At 38.9% G+C, this 17,861-nt stretch overlaps 1 protein-coding gene across 1 annotated transcript in view; it reads left to right on the top strand.

Annotated features, from left to right (window-relative positions):
- The window catches only part of RPS6KA2 (ribosomal protein S6 kinase A2), a 155,323-nt gene that overhangs the window by 47,113 nt on the left and 90,349 nt on the right, over positions 1 to 17,861 (top strand). Inside the window, exon 2 of the mRNA XM_005416274.2 lies at positions 15,239 to 15,355. Coding sequence (XP_005416331.1) covers positions 15,239 to 15,355 — 117 coding nt within the window. The remainder of the gene's footprint in view (positions 1 to 15,238; positions 15,356 to 17,861) is intronic.

Here is a 17,861-nt window from a genome sequence, read left to right as displayed (position 1 = left end):
GAATTCTCCCTTGCAGATTTTCATGTCAGGGATACTTTGTCCAAGCAAGGTGACACCTTTTAAATACCAAAGAGTTAGCATTTAGTTAGTTCAGAGATGATTTGCATTCAGAAGGAAGATAAGCTGGTACAATTCTAGGTTTTCATTCTGCTCCTTTTTACAACAAGAGGTGAAATAACACAACATTATCTGGTTGTTTAGTCAAGCAACGAGTTAAGTAAAAACCTAGTTCCTCAAACTTTTATTTCTTCATCAATACAGTGAAGTCACACTGTTGAAAAGCCACAATTAGGATCTGATAATTTACTATTTCTCAAATAGCTTTTAAACACCAAGTGATGAATCTGCTCTTCATTCCTGACTTTTCTTCATGGAGTGATGCTATTTATGTGTTTTGATGATGCTCTGAAGTCTGTAGGAAGTCCTTTGATGGTCGAGCCAGTATTTTGTTAACAGGATGTTTCCATCTTCTTTTACTGCTTTAAACTTACCAAAAACAAATTTAGAAACTCTCCCTGTTTATAAAGGAGATGACAGTGCTAGCTGATTAAAAGGGGCATAATTTGTTGCCCCACTTATCTCGTGGTGTTGATTAACTGCAACAGATATTGATGCCAAATTCACTTTTTATATGAGTTAGTTTGGCACATATGCATGACAGTTCTTCCTCTTGTACCATCATTAGCAGACTCTAACTGGCATTTTGCCACTGGGGAAAAGGAGAATTGTTTTCACTTAGTGTGCATCTTGTGTTCACCATCTGTATCCTCTGTTTTTAGGGTCTGATCCTGCAAAAGTATTACAAGAACAGTTAGTTCTCCAACATTTCCTAATGTTGCTGGCAATTAATTATGCCTTTTTATAAAGAGAGGGGTTTTTAAGAGCTGGGGCTTATATTTGTAAGGTGGATTCTGAATATCTCTTAAAAATCTTGTAATGGTCACCATTTGTTAATAGGATTTGTTGTATTTACAGCCACGTGGAGATCATTGTGGGTTCTTGAAAAAAACACTACAAAAGAGTGTAATATCATATGGGACAGAATAAAAAAGAGGCAGCTGAAGGGTGCTAGGACACAGGTTAGTAACACATAAGTGGCATCTTTTCTGGTGTTTTTCTGCCCTTCCCAGGGAAGGATATTCCCCGTGTCTAACCTGAATTTTTCATGCTGTAGTTAGGTTTATTGCCCCTGTGTCCACAGTATAATTTAGGTTTGATACAGGTCTCCAGTCTTGCACAATGGACAAAATACTGCAGGTTGACATTATAACAGACTTGGTTTAGGGCTTGGGTTTCCATGCACACATTAGATGGTGGAAAACAGCTTTTGTTTAGGCCAGCAGTGTTATCCCCAAGTCCCAGGGTGGCCTGGGAGGGAGTTGCAAGACCAAGTCTGAGAGCCACCCAAGTACCTGTCTGCAATGTTCATGTGGGTTACTAACTTGTTTCTTACCTTTGCTCAGAATTTCTGTGGCCTTTACCCTGCAGTGTTGAGCAGTTGTGTGGCTGTGACAGGCTGGGAGATTGCCAGCTCTGCTCAGTGTGACTTGCCACAACCCAAACCCTTCTGCCCTCACTTTGGGGGCTCACTGCTGGAATGTGCCCTGAGTGTTTTGCCTTACCTGTCCCAGAGCTGGCCACAAGTATGAAACATCCTGGCTCCTTCCATTACATCTTGTGTGAGCTGCCGCCTCGCTCACCCATGGCTCACTTTCAAATTGGGATTTAAAAGACTCCGTATAATTTCCCAAGAGCAGAGCAGCTGGAGACCTTCCTGAGGCAATGCCTCTCTGGGTCTGAGGAGCTGAGGATGGGCTGAAGGGCAGCAGCTCTGCTCATGTCCCCATCATGCCCTTCGTGATGCTGGTGTGGATCCCAGGAATCTGCAGCTGCGTCCCACCCCTGTTCCTGCCCAGCCCAACCCTGCGCTCCTCTTGGCACTCTCCCAGACTTAGCTTACCACCCAAAGATTTATGACTGGGTGACTGGAAGGCAGGCAGGAGGTTTCCATCTGGGGTGGGTAGTAACTTGGTTTGCTTCATGATGGAGAAGAAAATACTGAAAGGGATTATCCTTTCATGAGTGACTTCTGAGGGAGAGAGATTCAGTAGCTAACTTGGCTGATAGGTGCTGTTTAGTGTGCAATGGACTCCTTAGGTCTTCAGATGAACTTCTGCAAAAAAAAAAAAAAAGGGAAAAAAATTCTTCTGATTTTGCTCCAGATAAAGTCCAGCATATTCATATGGATATACATCATATACTTTTTTCCTTGTTAATAATGGGAATAATGTTGTGCACTTTCTATAATATTTATTTGTATTTGTTATACATTACCCTGGGTCAATTTGCAGCATGTGTGTTAAAGACTGTTAGATTCTTCTGCTCTCTGCAGTTCCAGGAATCTTAGTTATAGCTGCACCTAATCAACCTTCAGTGTCCTTAAAACATACAGTTACAGCTTGTTGGCATAGCAGTTGGTACAGCGATGAGAAGCTGATATGAATTTTTTGTTTCTCTTTACTCTTAACCTCCAAATGAAGGCTATTTACACAGCAGTGTTATATGTCACCCAGCTTCACTTGCTACTTCATAGACCTGGAAGTTCAGATATTGCAGCTATGCAGAACTATAATTCTAATGTTACTTGACTTTTTAGATGGTTTCAGTGACATAGTTTAGTTCAGACTCACTGATGACATTCATGTGTATCTCACAAGCATAAGGAGTTCTATGAAGACGAAAGATTTTGGTATTGACCTGTACAAAAAAGTTTCAGTTGTAAATTCTGGATAAAATTCAAAGACAGCAGATGACAATTTACTCAGCCTTTGTGGGTAAAGAAACATTCTGAACGTTGAAAACAAATCAGAAAAAGCACAGTCCAAAAATAATGTTTTTTGAACAACTGAGCTTTTAACAAAGTGAGCTGGAACTATGCTTTGGCATAGCTGGACCCTGCAGTGTAGTCAGCAAGAAAAAAAGATTGCTTTTAAATGCAAATAAATTTGAGAATACAGAGCAAAATTTATGGCAAATTCATAATCAGCTTTTCACTGTGTTTTACATTAAAGAGTTTTTTCCTTACCATATTGTCTTAAATTGCAGAAACTTTACCTCCCATGATGTCTTTGAAACACTTTGGAATTACTCTCCTTTTATGACAAAATGGAGAAAACAAATGAGGATTGGACTTGTGTGTTTGATTAAACACTTCTTTAAAGTAACACTTTTGTGTGGTTTCAGCTTTCCTCTTTGGCTTTCACTTGTCATCTTCTGGTTGTGTTCTCTATTTTTCCTTTGTCCATAATATTAATTTCAGCTTCCTGTCATTACTGGTTGATTGAATTACTTCACTTACCACTCAGTTGTCTTCTTGCTGTTGTTTATAAAACATCACTATGGTTACATGTGATACAGGTATGGTTGGCTGGCAAGGGTTGTAAGTCTCACTATAAAGGCTATAATATACTGTGGCCACAATTTTCTAGGACTCCCTGAGAAGCCTAATAAATGCCTTACCTATAAAGGAACAGGAGTAGTTGTTGCTTGGTGTCCTGTGTTTCATACACAATTACTGAATTCAAGTGGTTTTCAAATTTTTTATGTAGCAAAAAAATTACTGGGGATTATAATGTGTCATCAGATTCTTCTTCAGAATTCTGTCTCCCAGCTTCATTAATGATTTTACTGATATTGCAGCCCAGTGGAGCCAGCTGGTGATTCTGAGTTTCAATGGGATAGCATCCACCATATGGAGCACCAAAAATAATTTTTATTTTATTAGCCTTATATTTAAAAAAAATGAGTAACACCTGTGTAAAGTGTGGCACTGTATTTTGATGTTCATTTTTCTTTGTTCAGGTTACTAATAGAAGCTGTATCCAAAATGAATGTTTTAAAGTCGAATAGGAAGAACTCATTTAACCTGTTCAGTTTTCTCTGAATGGCAGGTTAGTCTCTTCCAGGACTCCCAGACAGCTCTGTGGCTGCTCTGAGCATAGAAACCATCTCACAGTTTACTGTATAGTAACCTTTAACTTCTGCAGCTCGCTGGGGATAAACTTGTGAGAGAGGTCGTGATGTTGCACTGCAAAGATCTTTTTCTGTGCTCTGGACTTTTTGTAGGTACAGTTCTGTAATCACTTGAGAGCAAACATGTAATTTCAGTAAGACACCAGATATAAGTTTGTCTTCTCTTTCCACCTTCTCCCTTTACAGTGTGCAGCAAACTGATTATCAGTAAAGCCATTTGGATTATCTTTTATTAAAAAAAAAACACAAAACAAAACAACAAAGCCTTTACCAGTTAAGATGCCATGTAAATTTGTTTTTACAGTTTTGAACCAGAACAGAAAAATATTGAAATAGCTGCAGATCAGTGAAAACTATCTAGCAGGAACTTGGTAATCTCCATTTGACCTTTTTCTTTCTTGTGTATATGTTAAAAAAAATACTTGTAGAATGGAGGCTAAAGCAATAAATGTGCTCTAAAATTGATATATTCAATATTTTAAAACCCCAGAAGCTTCTGCATAGAAATGGATTAAACAGAAAGAGCTCCTTTCCACTGCCTTCCTTCATCATCATCATCATCATATACCTTTGTTTTTAGTAGGGTTTGTGAATTAGGTGGCTGAAGATAAGAACCAGGACCACTTGATGTAAATGTCCCTTTACACAGCTGGGCGAGTAAAAGAGCTGCAGGGCAGGTGAAAGCCAAGCCTCATAGTCTGCAGGAACGTGGTGATGAGCACTGCAGCTGGGCTCAGCTTTCAGTTGGCTTGGCAGTTTTCTAAGTGATGCCAGGTGATCTAAAGGGTCAAATGGGACAAGGACTGAGCAAGTAAGTAAAATTTATTTTGAATTAAGAGAGTGAAGGCACTGGTTTTTCCCACACCTGTTGAAGTTTCTCCCTGTGTAAAAGTTTGGCATGATATCTGACACAGGATTATTGTAGGTTTGCTTCCAGTTTCATAGCCAAGAGCCCTGATTTCCCTGACTTGTGGTGGCAGATCATGACAGTAGCCACAGAGGGTAAGAATGTCTCTGCAGAAGGATATTGCAGTAGTTTGCACAAATATACATCAGGCCAGAAAAATGAAACTATGAGAGCATCATGCATTGCCTGCTGGAGACTGTAGAAAATCCATGGTTAAAATAATGGGTTGATCAAAAGCTGGCCTAGAAATATCCAGTATAATGCAGAGTATGTCTTTTGCAAAGTGCACATGCTCCATCTAATGCTAAAGTAGTCATTGAGGAATGAGGGAAGGAAGAATTAATATAAATCTGAGCTAATTAGCATAGACTTCCTTTACAGTCAGCAGAAAGAGGCAAGCTTAATAAAAGAAAAGCCTAAAAGCACCCATTCTTTTGTCAGCTGCACAGAAGTTTAGACAGCTAACTCAGAGTTTGGCTGTTGAACAGAGTTCAGATATATGTTCGGATTAATCCTACTCTGGAAATCATTTTCAGTAGACTGTGGATCAGCTTTGACTAAAGTTTTGCTGCTGTGACACTGCCATGATAAGTTTGTCAAGATCCTGGTCAGCTGACAACCAACTAACTTCCCCCCCCCTCCCCCCCGTTTTGTTATACAAAATCACCTTATCCATTGTCAATCTCTGCAAAACAGATTGGTGCAGCAGTTTGACCTCTTTGAAATAAGAGAGTCTTCTAAACAGTGCTACAAAGGCGTTCTTTGCATCCAGATGGATTTTTTGTGTTTTGTTTGTTCTTTTTCTCAAAATACATATCTTTTCAGTCAGTGTGTGTACATAATGTATGCTTCTGTTTAGTACAGTAATTGTAAACAATTATTCCCTTCACAGAAAAGAGGATGTGTGATAACTATTTAGCAGCTTCTTCCTTGGAGATTGACTGTGTGAATCTTTGAGGGGCATGACCTAAACTAGAGGTTTCTTAGTAGTTAAAAAAAACCCACGAAATGTTACGGGCCTTTTCCTAGGCCAAATTTTCAGTAGACTGCTGAAACTCTGTTTAAGAGGTGCTTGTGCATGGTAATAGTCCTTAGTCCCTGAAATATGAATGTCTGCAAATAATGACCTAACAGCTCTTAGCTGTGGTTATAATAAAAGTATACAGCTGAAGAGATAAGTTTTAGCATCCCTTGCTAAATATTTGTCCATGAAACTGGAGCCAGCATGAGATGAAGTATTTTCAGGTACTTTGTGTAACTTTTTTTTTTTATTTTATCTGTGTGTTTTTGTATAACTTAAAAATTTGAAGCTGGAATCTACATAAATAAGCAGAGTCTGGATCGACTGCATTCATACTGTGTTTTGGAGGCCCACTTGAGTTACTGGAGGAGGCTGTATGGCCAAGGCCATTAACCAACTGTGCAGCAAAGCACCTCTGGTCCCCATCAAGTTCTCACCCTTTGGTTTGGGAGCAGTTTTGAGTGTGCCAGGACTGCTTACCAGCTTCCCCATCACATCACTCCAGTACATACATGCATGCCTGTACTTTCTCCTCATCCCAGGAAGACCGTTAGGTATTTAAATTGGATTAAGGGTAAAATTTGTATTTCTAGTCATTTAATATTGCAGCTCTTCTCTTGTTTTAATTCTCTGTTGGCATAGGCACAAGCCGATTGCCCTTGTCTAATGTCCTTTTTGATACCTCCTTTTCTCTCTGGCCTCCAAATCTTATTCCTCTGTCCATGTTGCTAAATTTGTCATATCATCTTGTAAAATTTCCTTTTTGCCATCTTCTCTCTGCCTCATTCAGCTGCTTCAGCCTCTCTCCTTCAATGCCTTCACTGATCCTCTATGTTGTGAACAGCAGCATTAAAACTAATTTGTATTTGCTTTGATTCCATAATGACCTCACATTAGTCCATTTCCCTGTTAATACTCTGCCTGCAAAATGCCACTGGGATAATGAACGTCATTACGACTCGTTTTTCCCTAACATAATGCCAGCAGGACTCCAGTTTGTGAAGAGCAAGCTGGTTGAACCCTTGGCGGATGCTTGATTTAATTAATGGGAGGACACAAAATGTGCAAGCAGGTCAATATTCCTCTTGGAGAAAAATGATAATTACCAAACCCTACGAGTGATTTGTAAACAGCAGATGGGTATATTTCCTAAACTGACTAATTCAACACTTCAGTAATGCGATTATCTCTTATTACAGCCTTTTGTCGACTCTGCCTCACATTTCAAGATGAAACCTGGTATTTTTCCTTTAGTATGCATATTAAAGATGATTCAGTTCTTTAAAATCACCATCCAAATGCCCAAGGGCTTTGTATTTTCTACTTACTGTGTTGTGGTGCCGTTTACACTGCTGTGGTGGGCAGTGTTTTATTTGGATAATGAAACAGTGAGGAAGTGGTTCAAAATATGTTTTGCTTAAGCAGTTTATCTTCCTAGTGCAGCTGGAGTTTTTATTTCACACTCAAATGCACTAGTAAAACATCAGGCACCTTTTTTTTTTTCTAGTCTGTGAAGCAGCTGAGTATAGCAATAAGAGAATTGGAGTAATTTAGCAAGTATTTATATTTCTTGAATAGTACACACCTTTTTACCATACAGACCTTTAACATACAGACCATTTTTTCTGTCTTCCTTCTTTTTCAAGCCCAGTATCATAGTACCTGAACATTTGGTGTCTTTCCAGTGCCTAAGCACACGAAAGAGGAAGATGGCCTTATCTGCATTTCACAGATGGGAAGGTGGGACACAGGGGTGTGGGGGCTACCTGTGTTCTGGAAGTGCACGGGGCAGAGGTTGCCATCACATGAGGACTGTCCCCTTAGGGCTTTCCTGTGAGTGCTGATGCACTGCAGCAGGGCCAGGAGCTCTGGTGAGTGGCTGCACTGGTTGTGGGTGGGGGCATCCCTGGAGGGTTCTCTGGCAGGAGTCACCCAAGCGACTCACTGTTTGTTCAGACCAGAGTGCACAAGGAACAACACTGACCTGGGAACCAGCCCTCAGCTATGTTATAACGTAATTATTTTTCAATGCAGTCGTGTATATTGGCCCCTACCACTGCATGTAGCCCTGTTCAGGTTCCTGTTCATAACCCTGTTCAGAGGGGACGTAGAATCATCATAAGGAAACCAGAATACTTACCCTTCTAAGAGGCATGTTTTCTGCATGGAAGAGTAGCAGTTCTTCATTTGCCTATTCACCAGCAGAAACAATCAACAATGGACCTTACAGCTCTTTGGAGTTGTAGAGACTAATGGCGCACTTGGCAGCCATGCCAAGAGGGATGTTGGTGAAAATGTTCCTGCTCTTATTTACTGTAGAAAGAGCAATATTGCTGAGTTCTTTGTCCTTTAATGGTGTGACTCATTTTGAGATGGTTTTTGGTAAAGTTCACAGATGTATTTGAGTATTTGTAGAGAGCTGCCGTATGAGTAAGGCTGGCCAACTGTTTGTATTTTTTTTTGGGACCAGATGGTTCTGCTTTTTAACCCCTTGCTTTAACATTTTTTTAGGCACTCTTTCTACTCACCACTCCTCAAAAACTATTTCAGTTTGTGTAAGAAATAACATAATAATTAGAGTTACTCTGGCTAATGATTTGTGTCCAGGGTTAAAAGTTAGACCAAGAGTTGGTGTCTCCCTCCCTCCTCTACTCAGTGCATATCTGCACTTGGAATAGGCCACAAGTTACAGGAGTTCTCCTCATGTAACTTCACAGTCACAGTGTTCTATGTATTTGTCCTAGTCAGGGACTGGGTCTGTGAAGACGCTACAGTCATTAGATAAAGAGCACCAGACTTCAAAACGGTTCAATCTGAGCTGAAGAAGAATTCAATTGGAGGCTGCCTGGTATCTCGTGTATACTGGATACATTGGAGATAATTTGTCTGTCCATTACTGCAGTATGAGAATGCCAATTTTTTTCTGTGTCAATTCTCATGGCGTTCTCACAAGACAGCAAAAAGCAACTATCCTTATTTTTCGAGTTAGAGAGGAAGTGGAAAAAGTGCCTAATTTCCTGAGCTGCAAAATCCTGATCAGTGGACTATTTCCAGCACTTTAGAGTATTTTTTAATTGTCTAGAAGTTTCAAGAGTATAAATTCTTTTGAAAAAGTCTTCCATTTCAGTAGAAGTTTCATAGCATTTTTCAGCAAACATCTCTCTTGAAAAGGTACTAAAAATCTGGCCACAATACTTCTCTATTTAAGTGTGTTTCAAAATCAAATGATAAACAGGAATTCATCTCATGCAACTGCAGAAGCCCCCAACTCAGCAAGCTATCTTAGGCTTCCTTCATAGTCATCAGACAGAAGTGTGCACTTTTTAGGATGTGATTTCTTTTAAGGATGTGATCTCTTTTAATCATGGATTCCCAGCTTCTCTCTATTGACTGCAAAGTAAACCTAGTTCAAAATGTTGTCTCCTGTGCTATAAATGCTTGCATTTATTTAGCTGAATTCAGCCTTAAGTGATTCATCAAAGACACACAGGATGCTTTATAGCACAAAAGATTTTACCCAAATCTCCCGAATACTCAAGCCTCCACCTCATGGACTTCACTAATCTATCCAGGAGATTGTATTCACTGCCTTTGCTGTCTGTGAGTCATCTCTTTCCATTTAGTTTGTTGGACTTCAGCTGAACCCCAGCTGTACAGTCATGTAGTAGGGAGAAGAAACTAAAAATGTAGGATAAAAAAATTGAGCTGGAGAGTAGTGCTAAAGCATTTTAAAGACAGCTTAGTAGTTACCCCCTCTAGAAAAAGGTCTGCTGAATTTAACAGCTGATTTCCACAGAAATTTCTCTTAAAGTTTGTGTTTTCCACAGTAATGACATGCTTGTTGGAATTCCAAATTGAAGATAACACATTCTATTCCCCTTTATGAAAGATCTGGGAAAGAAATCCCAATCTCTCTTAAAATTTAAATGTATTATTTAACTCCATATTACCTTTTGAGAAGATAGGTAAGCATAAGCTGGAAAGCCAAATACAGACCTGGCACAATGTCCAGCGAATTCAGTGTGAGTTCCACATGCTTCTTTAAGGGCTCAGTAATTTCAATTCATTGTTGTTAAAGCAAATGTTTATTTGTCAGTAGAGAACAAAGCAATGAGGCCCATTTATGGCATTATTGCTGTTTACATCTTTCCAGGTGACAGTAGAGGCCAGAATTTGGATTATAACCCATTTAAAATAGACAGTTTCTTTTTCAATTTTTACTCCAGCTGCTGGGGCCTGGCTTGGGAAGAGGATAATGAAAATGCTCCTATACTTTTTTCTTTAATGTAGATACTTGTCCTCAAAGAACTAAATGCAGGCCAGCAATTCATTTCCTGCCCTGGGCAGCATTTGAATAGCCTATTATGTCTGTGACACAAATTACTCTCCTGTTGGCCGAGCTAGATTAGAAACTGTGAAACAGAGGTAGAAACCTGGCCTCATCTTTATCAGACACATCCTGTCCTAACTATTCTCATATCACGGTTTTAAAACATGCGTTCTTAATGAATCGTATTGTTTTGAGATGTTGTGTTGCCCCTGATACTTGGTAGTTAAATGATTGTGATTTGGGTTTATAGTAGGTGGTAACCTGCCAAACTGGAAGATTGGTAACAAAATAAAGTCTGTATCCTGAGCATATGGTGTAGACAAATAATGATTACCTTGAGCAACAGTAAAATGTTTTCTGAGTTATCATTATTTCTTATGTCCTCCTGCCACATTTTTGTTGATTTCTTCATTAACCTCAGATCCTAAAGCACACAAGCCTAAAGGGTGTAAAACTTGCACATCAAAAGTGCACATATTTTTGTTGGAAAATGAAGCTTACACCAGCCTTGGTCCTCTGCAACTGAGGAGATCACCAGACAAGGAATAAAACTGGGACTCCTTTCTTGCTGATTTTTCAAAACAATAATCATATAAAATTAGCACCATTGCTTTTTTGCATATGATATGGTAGCATGCATTTTTCCGTTGGTAAAATTAGCTGATTCTTGGATAATCTCCCCCTCCTGATATTTCAGGAAGTTTTGGTGAGGAAAGTTTTTTTGTGTGTGGGTGAAATATATCTGGCAGTTAAGGTGGTCTCTTTGTTTGGTGACCTTAGCTCTGCTTGTTCAGAAACTAGTTGGGGAGTAGCCAGACAAGATTCCAGAAGCTGTTAAACCTGTCCATTTTCTAGGGGGTGTTTTTCCCATAATGTTTGCTGAGAGGCTGTGTAAGAAGCAAGATAGTAAATTGAAGAGTTGCTCTCCAGGAAGGCCTGCCATTTTGAGTGATGTTTTGTACTCCACTGCCAAATGCCAACCCCTACACTTCTTGATCCTATTCTGACATGAGACAACGGGTTGGGAAGTATTGTTGCAGTTAGAAGAGTTTTCTGTGGTTGCTCTTAAGCAGCCACTGAGCATTAGTGCCTCTCTTTCTTCAAGGTTGCATGAAGAAGTCTTGGAGCTGAGACCAATGCTACAGGGACCTGTTGCCTTCCAGAAGCACCAAAGCAGATGTGTCTGTGCTATCCACAGTCACAGGGCAAGAAGAGAGGCTCTCTTCTCCTATGTCCGAGAGAAAAAGAGATCAAAATTGTCTTTCCATTTTAATAGTGAGTTATTTTATGTCCAAACCTTGTGCCAGCTTTGGAGGAAGCCTTTAAGTGAGTAATGCAGTATAGAACCAGACACAGAATTAGGTCTTTCTTGTATTAACATAGAGAAGCACTCTCCATGCTTCCAGTTTATTGCCCTCCCTTCTCTAGTCTGTCCTGCCTAACCATGTGGTTTCTTCAAGCCACCAAGAACACCCATCTGACTTTTGTCACAGGATGATGTTTTTTGTGTGAACATAAATATTTAGAGAAGTTTACAAAAGATTGAGCTTCATCAAGTCAAGCATGCCTGCTAATGCAGTGTGGGACAAGTCAGCAGGGAGCAGGAGCCTGGGCTGGTGTGCACAGCTGTTGCAAGATCAGACTGTGGAACATTCCCTTTTGATTCTCCCGACTTCACTGATCAAAACCAGTTTTGAAGTTGGCTGGTTGTTTTTTTCCAGAGTGAAATCTTTTCCATCAAAACAGCTTCTTCAGTGTGCAGGCTTTATCTGTATTGTGATTCTCTTGTCTCAGTTTTATGGTTGGTATGCAAATTTCTGATGCAGATAAGGTGCACTTGCTGGATTAGTGAAAAATGAAACTGTATTAGAGAAGTTTCTAGCATGCAACCCAGACCAAAATAGTTGGGAGACCTGCCCAAATATACTTGTGCTTTGACAGTTTGGGTTTCACTCTGATCATCAATACCTGAGAAAAATTATGCCAGATCCTATATTAGCATAATACAGGAGGACTTCAAATGAGAAAATCCCATGTAAGTAAGAATGTTAATAGAGACTATAAGACTGTTTGGTTTGTGCTGAGTTTTTTAGCTGGAAAGGTAAAACAAACAAATAGAAGTTATTCTGTGATTTATGCAGCCAGTAGTTAATAAGATTATAGAAATACATTCAAGACAAATGGGTGCATTTGTGCAAACACACCAGCATGTATTTCCTTTAAAGATCTATGTCTGTCTTCACTCTCAAGCACTGCCAGTTTGGCTTTCTGCTCCAGGGGGAAGTGTATTTACCATACCAGCTAAAATACTATCTACCTCTTGGACAGCTCACAAGTGACACCACTGTGGTGGTGATGGGTGAAAAAACAGCTGTCTGGCATGCTTTTTCTTCAGTGCTGCCTGGCTGCCCCTTTCTAGCAAGGCAACCACAGGAAATCCGCAGGAAATCCTACCTTCCTAGAAAAATATCCTGCTTCCTCCTAAGGGCGCGTGCAACAGCCAGCTCAACTGGACTGTGGGCAAATTGAAGGAGAATAATCTTTGGTAGGAAGTGGCTCAAGCTTCAGCGTTTGAGACACTGAAAACCACAGTGGACAAAAACCAGCTGGTTGGTCTGATCAAGCGTCAGTGATATTTTGGGCAGGACTGTTGAACTAGATGACCCCTAGAAGCCCCTAATATAAAAACCAACGTTTTTATATTTTGATAATCACACAAAAAATCATCAAAAATCCAGCATTTTTCTTCTGTCTTTAAAATCTGTGCTTCTCTGATAAACGTTGCTAGGCCTTGTATTTGGTTCCGTTTTTGGTAAATACTCTTTTTTTCCCCTGAGCTTTTAATTAAAGATGCATATAATTAAAGTACTGTTTTTATTGCATGTTATAAATTATTTATGCTATTCTATGGGAGTGCAAGAAATTTTTAAGCATTCTCCCAGCAAGCTGATTTTTCATCATTGTAATACTTTCAATATATTCCTGTAACTGAACATGTTTCATGAACCTAAAGAGGTTATATTAAATTTAGTAATAGAATGAGAAATATGCTTGGGGTTGTAGGTCTTTGACTTTGATGAGTAGTAAGAATGGGCGAATTGAAACTCACTCATAATTTAAATTGCAAATGTAGCTGCAAGTGACTTCATGGTTCATGCTGGAGTACAAAATATTTGAAAAATTTTATATATAATATCAGAAAGTTATGCTATCTCACACAGCAATTAAAGTAAGAAAAATGCACAGAGAGATCTTGGCAGTTCTATACTTGGAAATCCTTTAAATCTGCCTGTGAAAGCTGTTCATTGGTTTCACGCATTTCCTTTCAGGCAAACCTTAAACTGTAGGAATTAGGATCAGAAAAAGGAGTTGCTCTGAGATTTTCCATGATTGTTGGTAGCACGCATGAGCTACAGGAAACATTCCAAACCAAGAAGAGGATATAGTCCGCTGTTCCAAAGTATGTGAGTGTTAAGAGGCAGGATAGGGAAGAGGAGGGTTGAAACTACAATATAGAAAGTAATCTGGGCAATGCAAACCATATATTTGGCAAATTACAGCTAGTAGGAAGTGATAGCAATTTTTCTGGAGGAGAAGAAAATCAAAATTATTCTTATTTAGCACAGAATGTGTTTTGTCCAAATGTTTTGGGGGTTTTATGCATTTTTATTTTGAGGATGTTATTTCTATTTTCTCAACATTAATTTTAAGAGTGAGAAATAAATGTTATATTTCTAGGTCTTTTAAGGATTTTTTAGGGGGAGAAAGGAAAATTGTAGGAAAAGTCCACATAAAAATGTTTGTAAAATCGCAATTATTTTTGCTGGATGGAGAAATATTCAAACTTATTCCTAAATAAGTAAGTCCCTTCAAACTGGGAAATGATAAAAAAAAGGTTTGTACTGCAAATCCATATTTTTGTTGTGGAGAAATTAGAACAAGTAGTTTGGGGGAAAAAAAAAGATCCAAACAAACCAAAAAGCTCAAATGTAGGTGTACAAAACACTACAGAAATAAAAAGGTGTGTAAGTATTATCTTTCCTTATCTTTGTGTCCTTGAGGAGCAGGTTCTTTCTTCCAGGTTTCTTTGCAGATCAGTGACTTTCTGGGTTGCTGCAAACTCTGTGCAGCCCCCCTGGGTCTCACGTGACCCAGCTGCTCTCTTTTTAGAGGAGCATGCCAAAATAACATGGAACAAAAACCTGAAGCTAATGCCATATGTCACAGCTTGCCGGATGAAAGTCCTAGTTCCACTGATGTCTTTGAGGAATGTGCATCTAGTGACAGAGGAAAGATTTTCACAAAAGAACCTGGACAAACCCAAAGCATAAAAAACTAATTCTTGAAAGCAACAAAGTGTGTGTCAGTCTTCTCCCACCACCACCTCATTTTATATCTAATCATTAATTTGTTTTCTGTTTAAATGGTTACCAGTAGTAACTTTCCAATTTTTGAGATAAATAGGATCTTTTAGCAATGTCTTTCCTTGTTGCCTACTCATTAGAAGAATTACTGCTTTAAGACTAAGGAAGCTTTTTAAGATTGACTTAAATGATGATTTGAGGGGAAGCTGAGAATGTATGTGGAGAGAAGTGTGATGGAGCCTCTCTAGTGCAGATTTGAGTACATGTCGCTCTGCTGTCAAGGTCTCTGATGGGCACACCAAGCTTTGCAGTATATTTTTGGTTTCAGCTTGTGTAATCTGTCTTTATCTAGTCATATCTTGAGGCTTAATAAACAGAAGTGCCAGGTCTGGATGTCCTGACAATTACCCTCCCCAGCTGGTAACAGGCGCATGGAATATTTAGACAAGCATTTGTTTCTATTTTCAAAATTTGCTACATGATTGTAGCATTACAGAAGACAAGATTTTAATAAACAATATGTTTCCTTAAGATAATGGCTCTGATTTGAGGGTTTTGTGTATTTGTTTATTTTTCCTTTGCAGGAAGAAGGTATTGTGAAGGAAATAGACATCAGTCATCATGTCAAGGAAGGTTTTGAAAAAGCAGATCCTTCTCAGTTTGAACTGCTGAAAGTATTAGGACAAGGTTCATATGGAAAGGTAATTTTTATTGTCATCTAATCACCCAGAGCAACACTGAAAATATTGTGTCCTTTCTCTGAGTTCATGTACACTGCTGACATTGTCCATATATAAATTATATTGTAAAGACAGATAAGGAAAGCCCTTTTCTCTTCATTTTAGTAATGCTTCAGCCTTTTAGCTGGGTTTCTGCATATGAACCAGTTTAGAAAATAGCAGCTATGGCTCTGGACCTGGACTAATGAGCACAATGATTAGTTAGTCAAGCATCAGTGTTTGCAAACAATGACAAATGATATTTATGGATTATCTATCCACCAGGGAGGTGAGTGTGCCACTGCTGCTTGGTTGGAGCGTGTAAATAGGAACATTCAAAGACTTGACGAAGTTAGCTGCACAGTTCCCACTGAGGGCAACCTCAAGAACATTTCTGAGTCCCAGACTTCAGTTTAGTTCACACTCAGAGGCCTTGAAAGGTCCTGGAGATAAACCCCAGTGCAGAATACAGTAATCATTATAGCAAGAGCATGGGGGAAAACCCTGCCTGTATGACCACAAGCTAATTAGTGGAGAAGTAACTTTTGCCACATATCTTAAGACTAATGATTTTCTTAATTCCAAAGACAGTTCTTTAGCAGAGCATGTTGATTGGAAATGAGAACAGGAAGGAAATATGGTAAGAAAGAAAGAAGGGTCAATTCAGCCTTAAAGTCTTTCTGTGGTTTAAATAAGACATTGAAACCTTTGGAACCGTGAACCTAGCTGAAACTAGGCATCAAAGTCCTTATAATATTCTGTGGAGTTTTAAGGACATATTTTCTAATCAGAACCTTTATTTTTATTCCTAAAGGAAGCTATATTAACAGTGTTTATCAACTTTCGTGTTATTCTGGTTATTATTAATTTATAATTAAATTGGTAATCAAACATATTAAAATTCCCTGAGATGGGAGATAACAAGAAAGTTAACATTCAATACCAAGTCCTGAATTCAATAATTTCTTCAGAGCGCAGTATATTTAAGTTTTAAATACTAACTGAATATGAAAAAGCAAACAGATCAAAATTAGGTTTACTGTAGGACTCAGTGTAAGAAGATGAAGAACAACAGAAAGAAACATCTTTGATAAAAGTAACAGAGTCAGAATAGTTGGTTTTCATACATAGGCAGTAAAGATTTTAGAAATGGTTTGCTGGTTATCTTAGATTGTATCGATGTATTTTCAGTACTGCTCGAGTTGGCCTTCTAGCCTTAGGCATTTTATAAGCAAAATGCCTGGTCTGTGCAACCACTTCCCAAAAGGAAGTCTGATTTCTTGGGCATCAGAGTGGGAGTGTGGACAATGTACCTGTCTGGAGCTGCATGTAATTACAAATCACTTTCCATACCTTATGTGAGAAACATTGATAAACTCCCTGGAGCAGCAAAGATGCGGGGAAGAGAGGTTTGCTCTGTGTTTCTGCATACAGTCCCCAACCACCTACATTTTCATCACCTTGGTATTTGAGCTAATGGTTCAAATCTGTGTCTCTGAGGATGCAAACCATTAAGTTTTCAAATTATTCACTCAAGAACTAAATAATTGGAGAAGATGTCTTTGGTGTCAGAGGGAGCGCCCCAAACACTCTTGAGATGCAGAGCACTTGCTTAGCTTTTTATATCAGATTTTTGGTGATGTACCAATTGCACCAGCAAAGGGACTTTTGCTAGTTCAAGTTAACCTTACAAACATATCAAACTGGAAAACTGAAAGTCGTGCTCAGCCACATGCACATGCTATTCTGGCAAACTCACAGAGTTCAGTTAATATAATTTGTCAGTTTAGCACTTCGGGGTTACTTGGTGGTTTCAAGAACAATATGTAGCATTACATTTAAGAATAATCAGAAAGGTGACATCATTTTGCAATACAAAATATTTTCATTTATTCTGTTGCTTTCTGGTTTGGTGGTTATTTTGATGTCCTCTGAAATAGGACACAGTGTTCTTGACTCATCCCTTTTGGAGGGAATGCAGACAAGTGCTCTGTCCCATGCTACAGTGAACAGCTGACTAGTGACTGGTAATGGAAATTGATAATTTTGCTTATTACAGCAATGTGGGTATTACAAGCTTTGCAAGATCATAGGGCAGACAAGATATTTCTAGAACTGCAGCCTAATATTTCTGCAGATGCTGTGCTGTTTTATGTGCAGTGCTGATGAAAACCATTGTCTTAAGGGTTTGGTTTTTTGGGGTAAAGAGCCCATAAATGTTTTTAAAAAATAATAATACAGCTGAAAATCTAGTGTCTGGAAGAGCTTGCTTTTGACTCTCTCATCCTTTTCAATGTAATACAAAAATTAAATCTTTTACTTGACCTGGACAGAAAAACATCCCAACTTTCCTCTGTAAACTTCTAAATGAATTGACTTCCTGTTAATGCTGGAGCAGCTGAGCTTAATTTATCATTAATAACAACAAAAACCTCTTCAGAAAGTCTTATGTGTGCCTGTCGCATCCAGATTTCATCATTTTTCCCTA

Source organism: Geospiza fortis, unplaced genomic scaffold (genome assembly GCF_000277835.1).
Source record: "Geospiza fortis unplaced genomic scaffold, GeoFor_1.0 scaffold41, whole genome shotgun sequence".
Classification (NCBI taxonomy): Eukaryota; Metazoa; Chordata; class Aves; order Passeriformes; family Thraupidae; genus Geospiza; species Geospiza fortis.
Note: the sequence above shows the minus strand (reverse complement) of the source record. Positions and strands in the feature narration are given on the sequence as shown.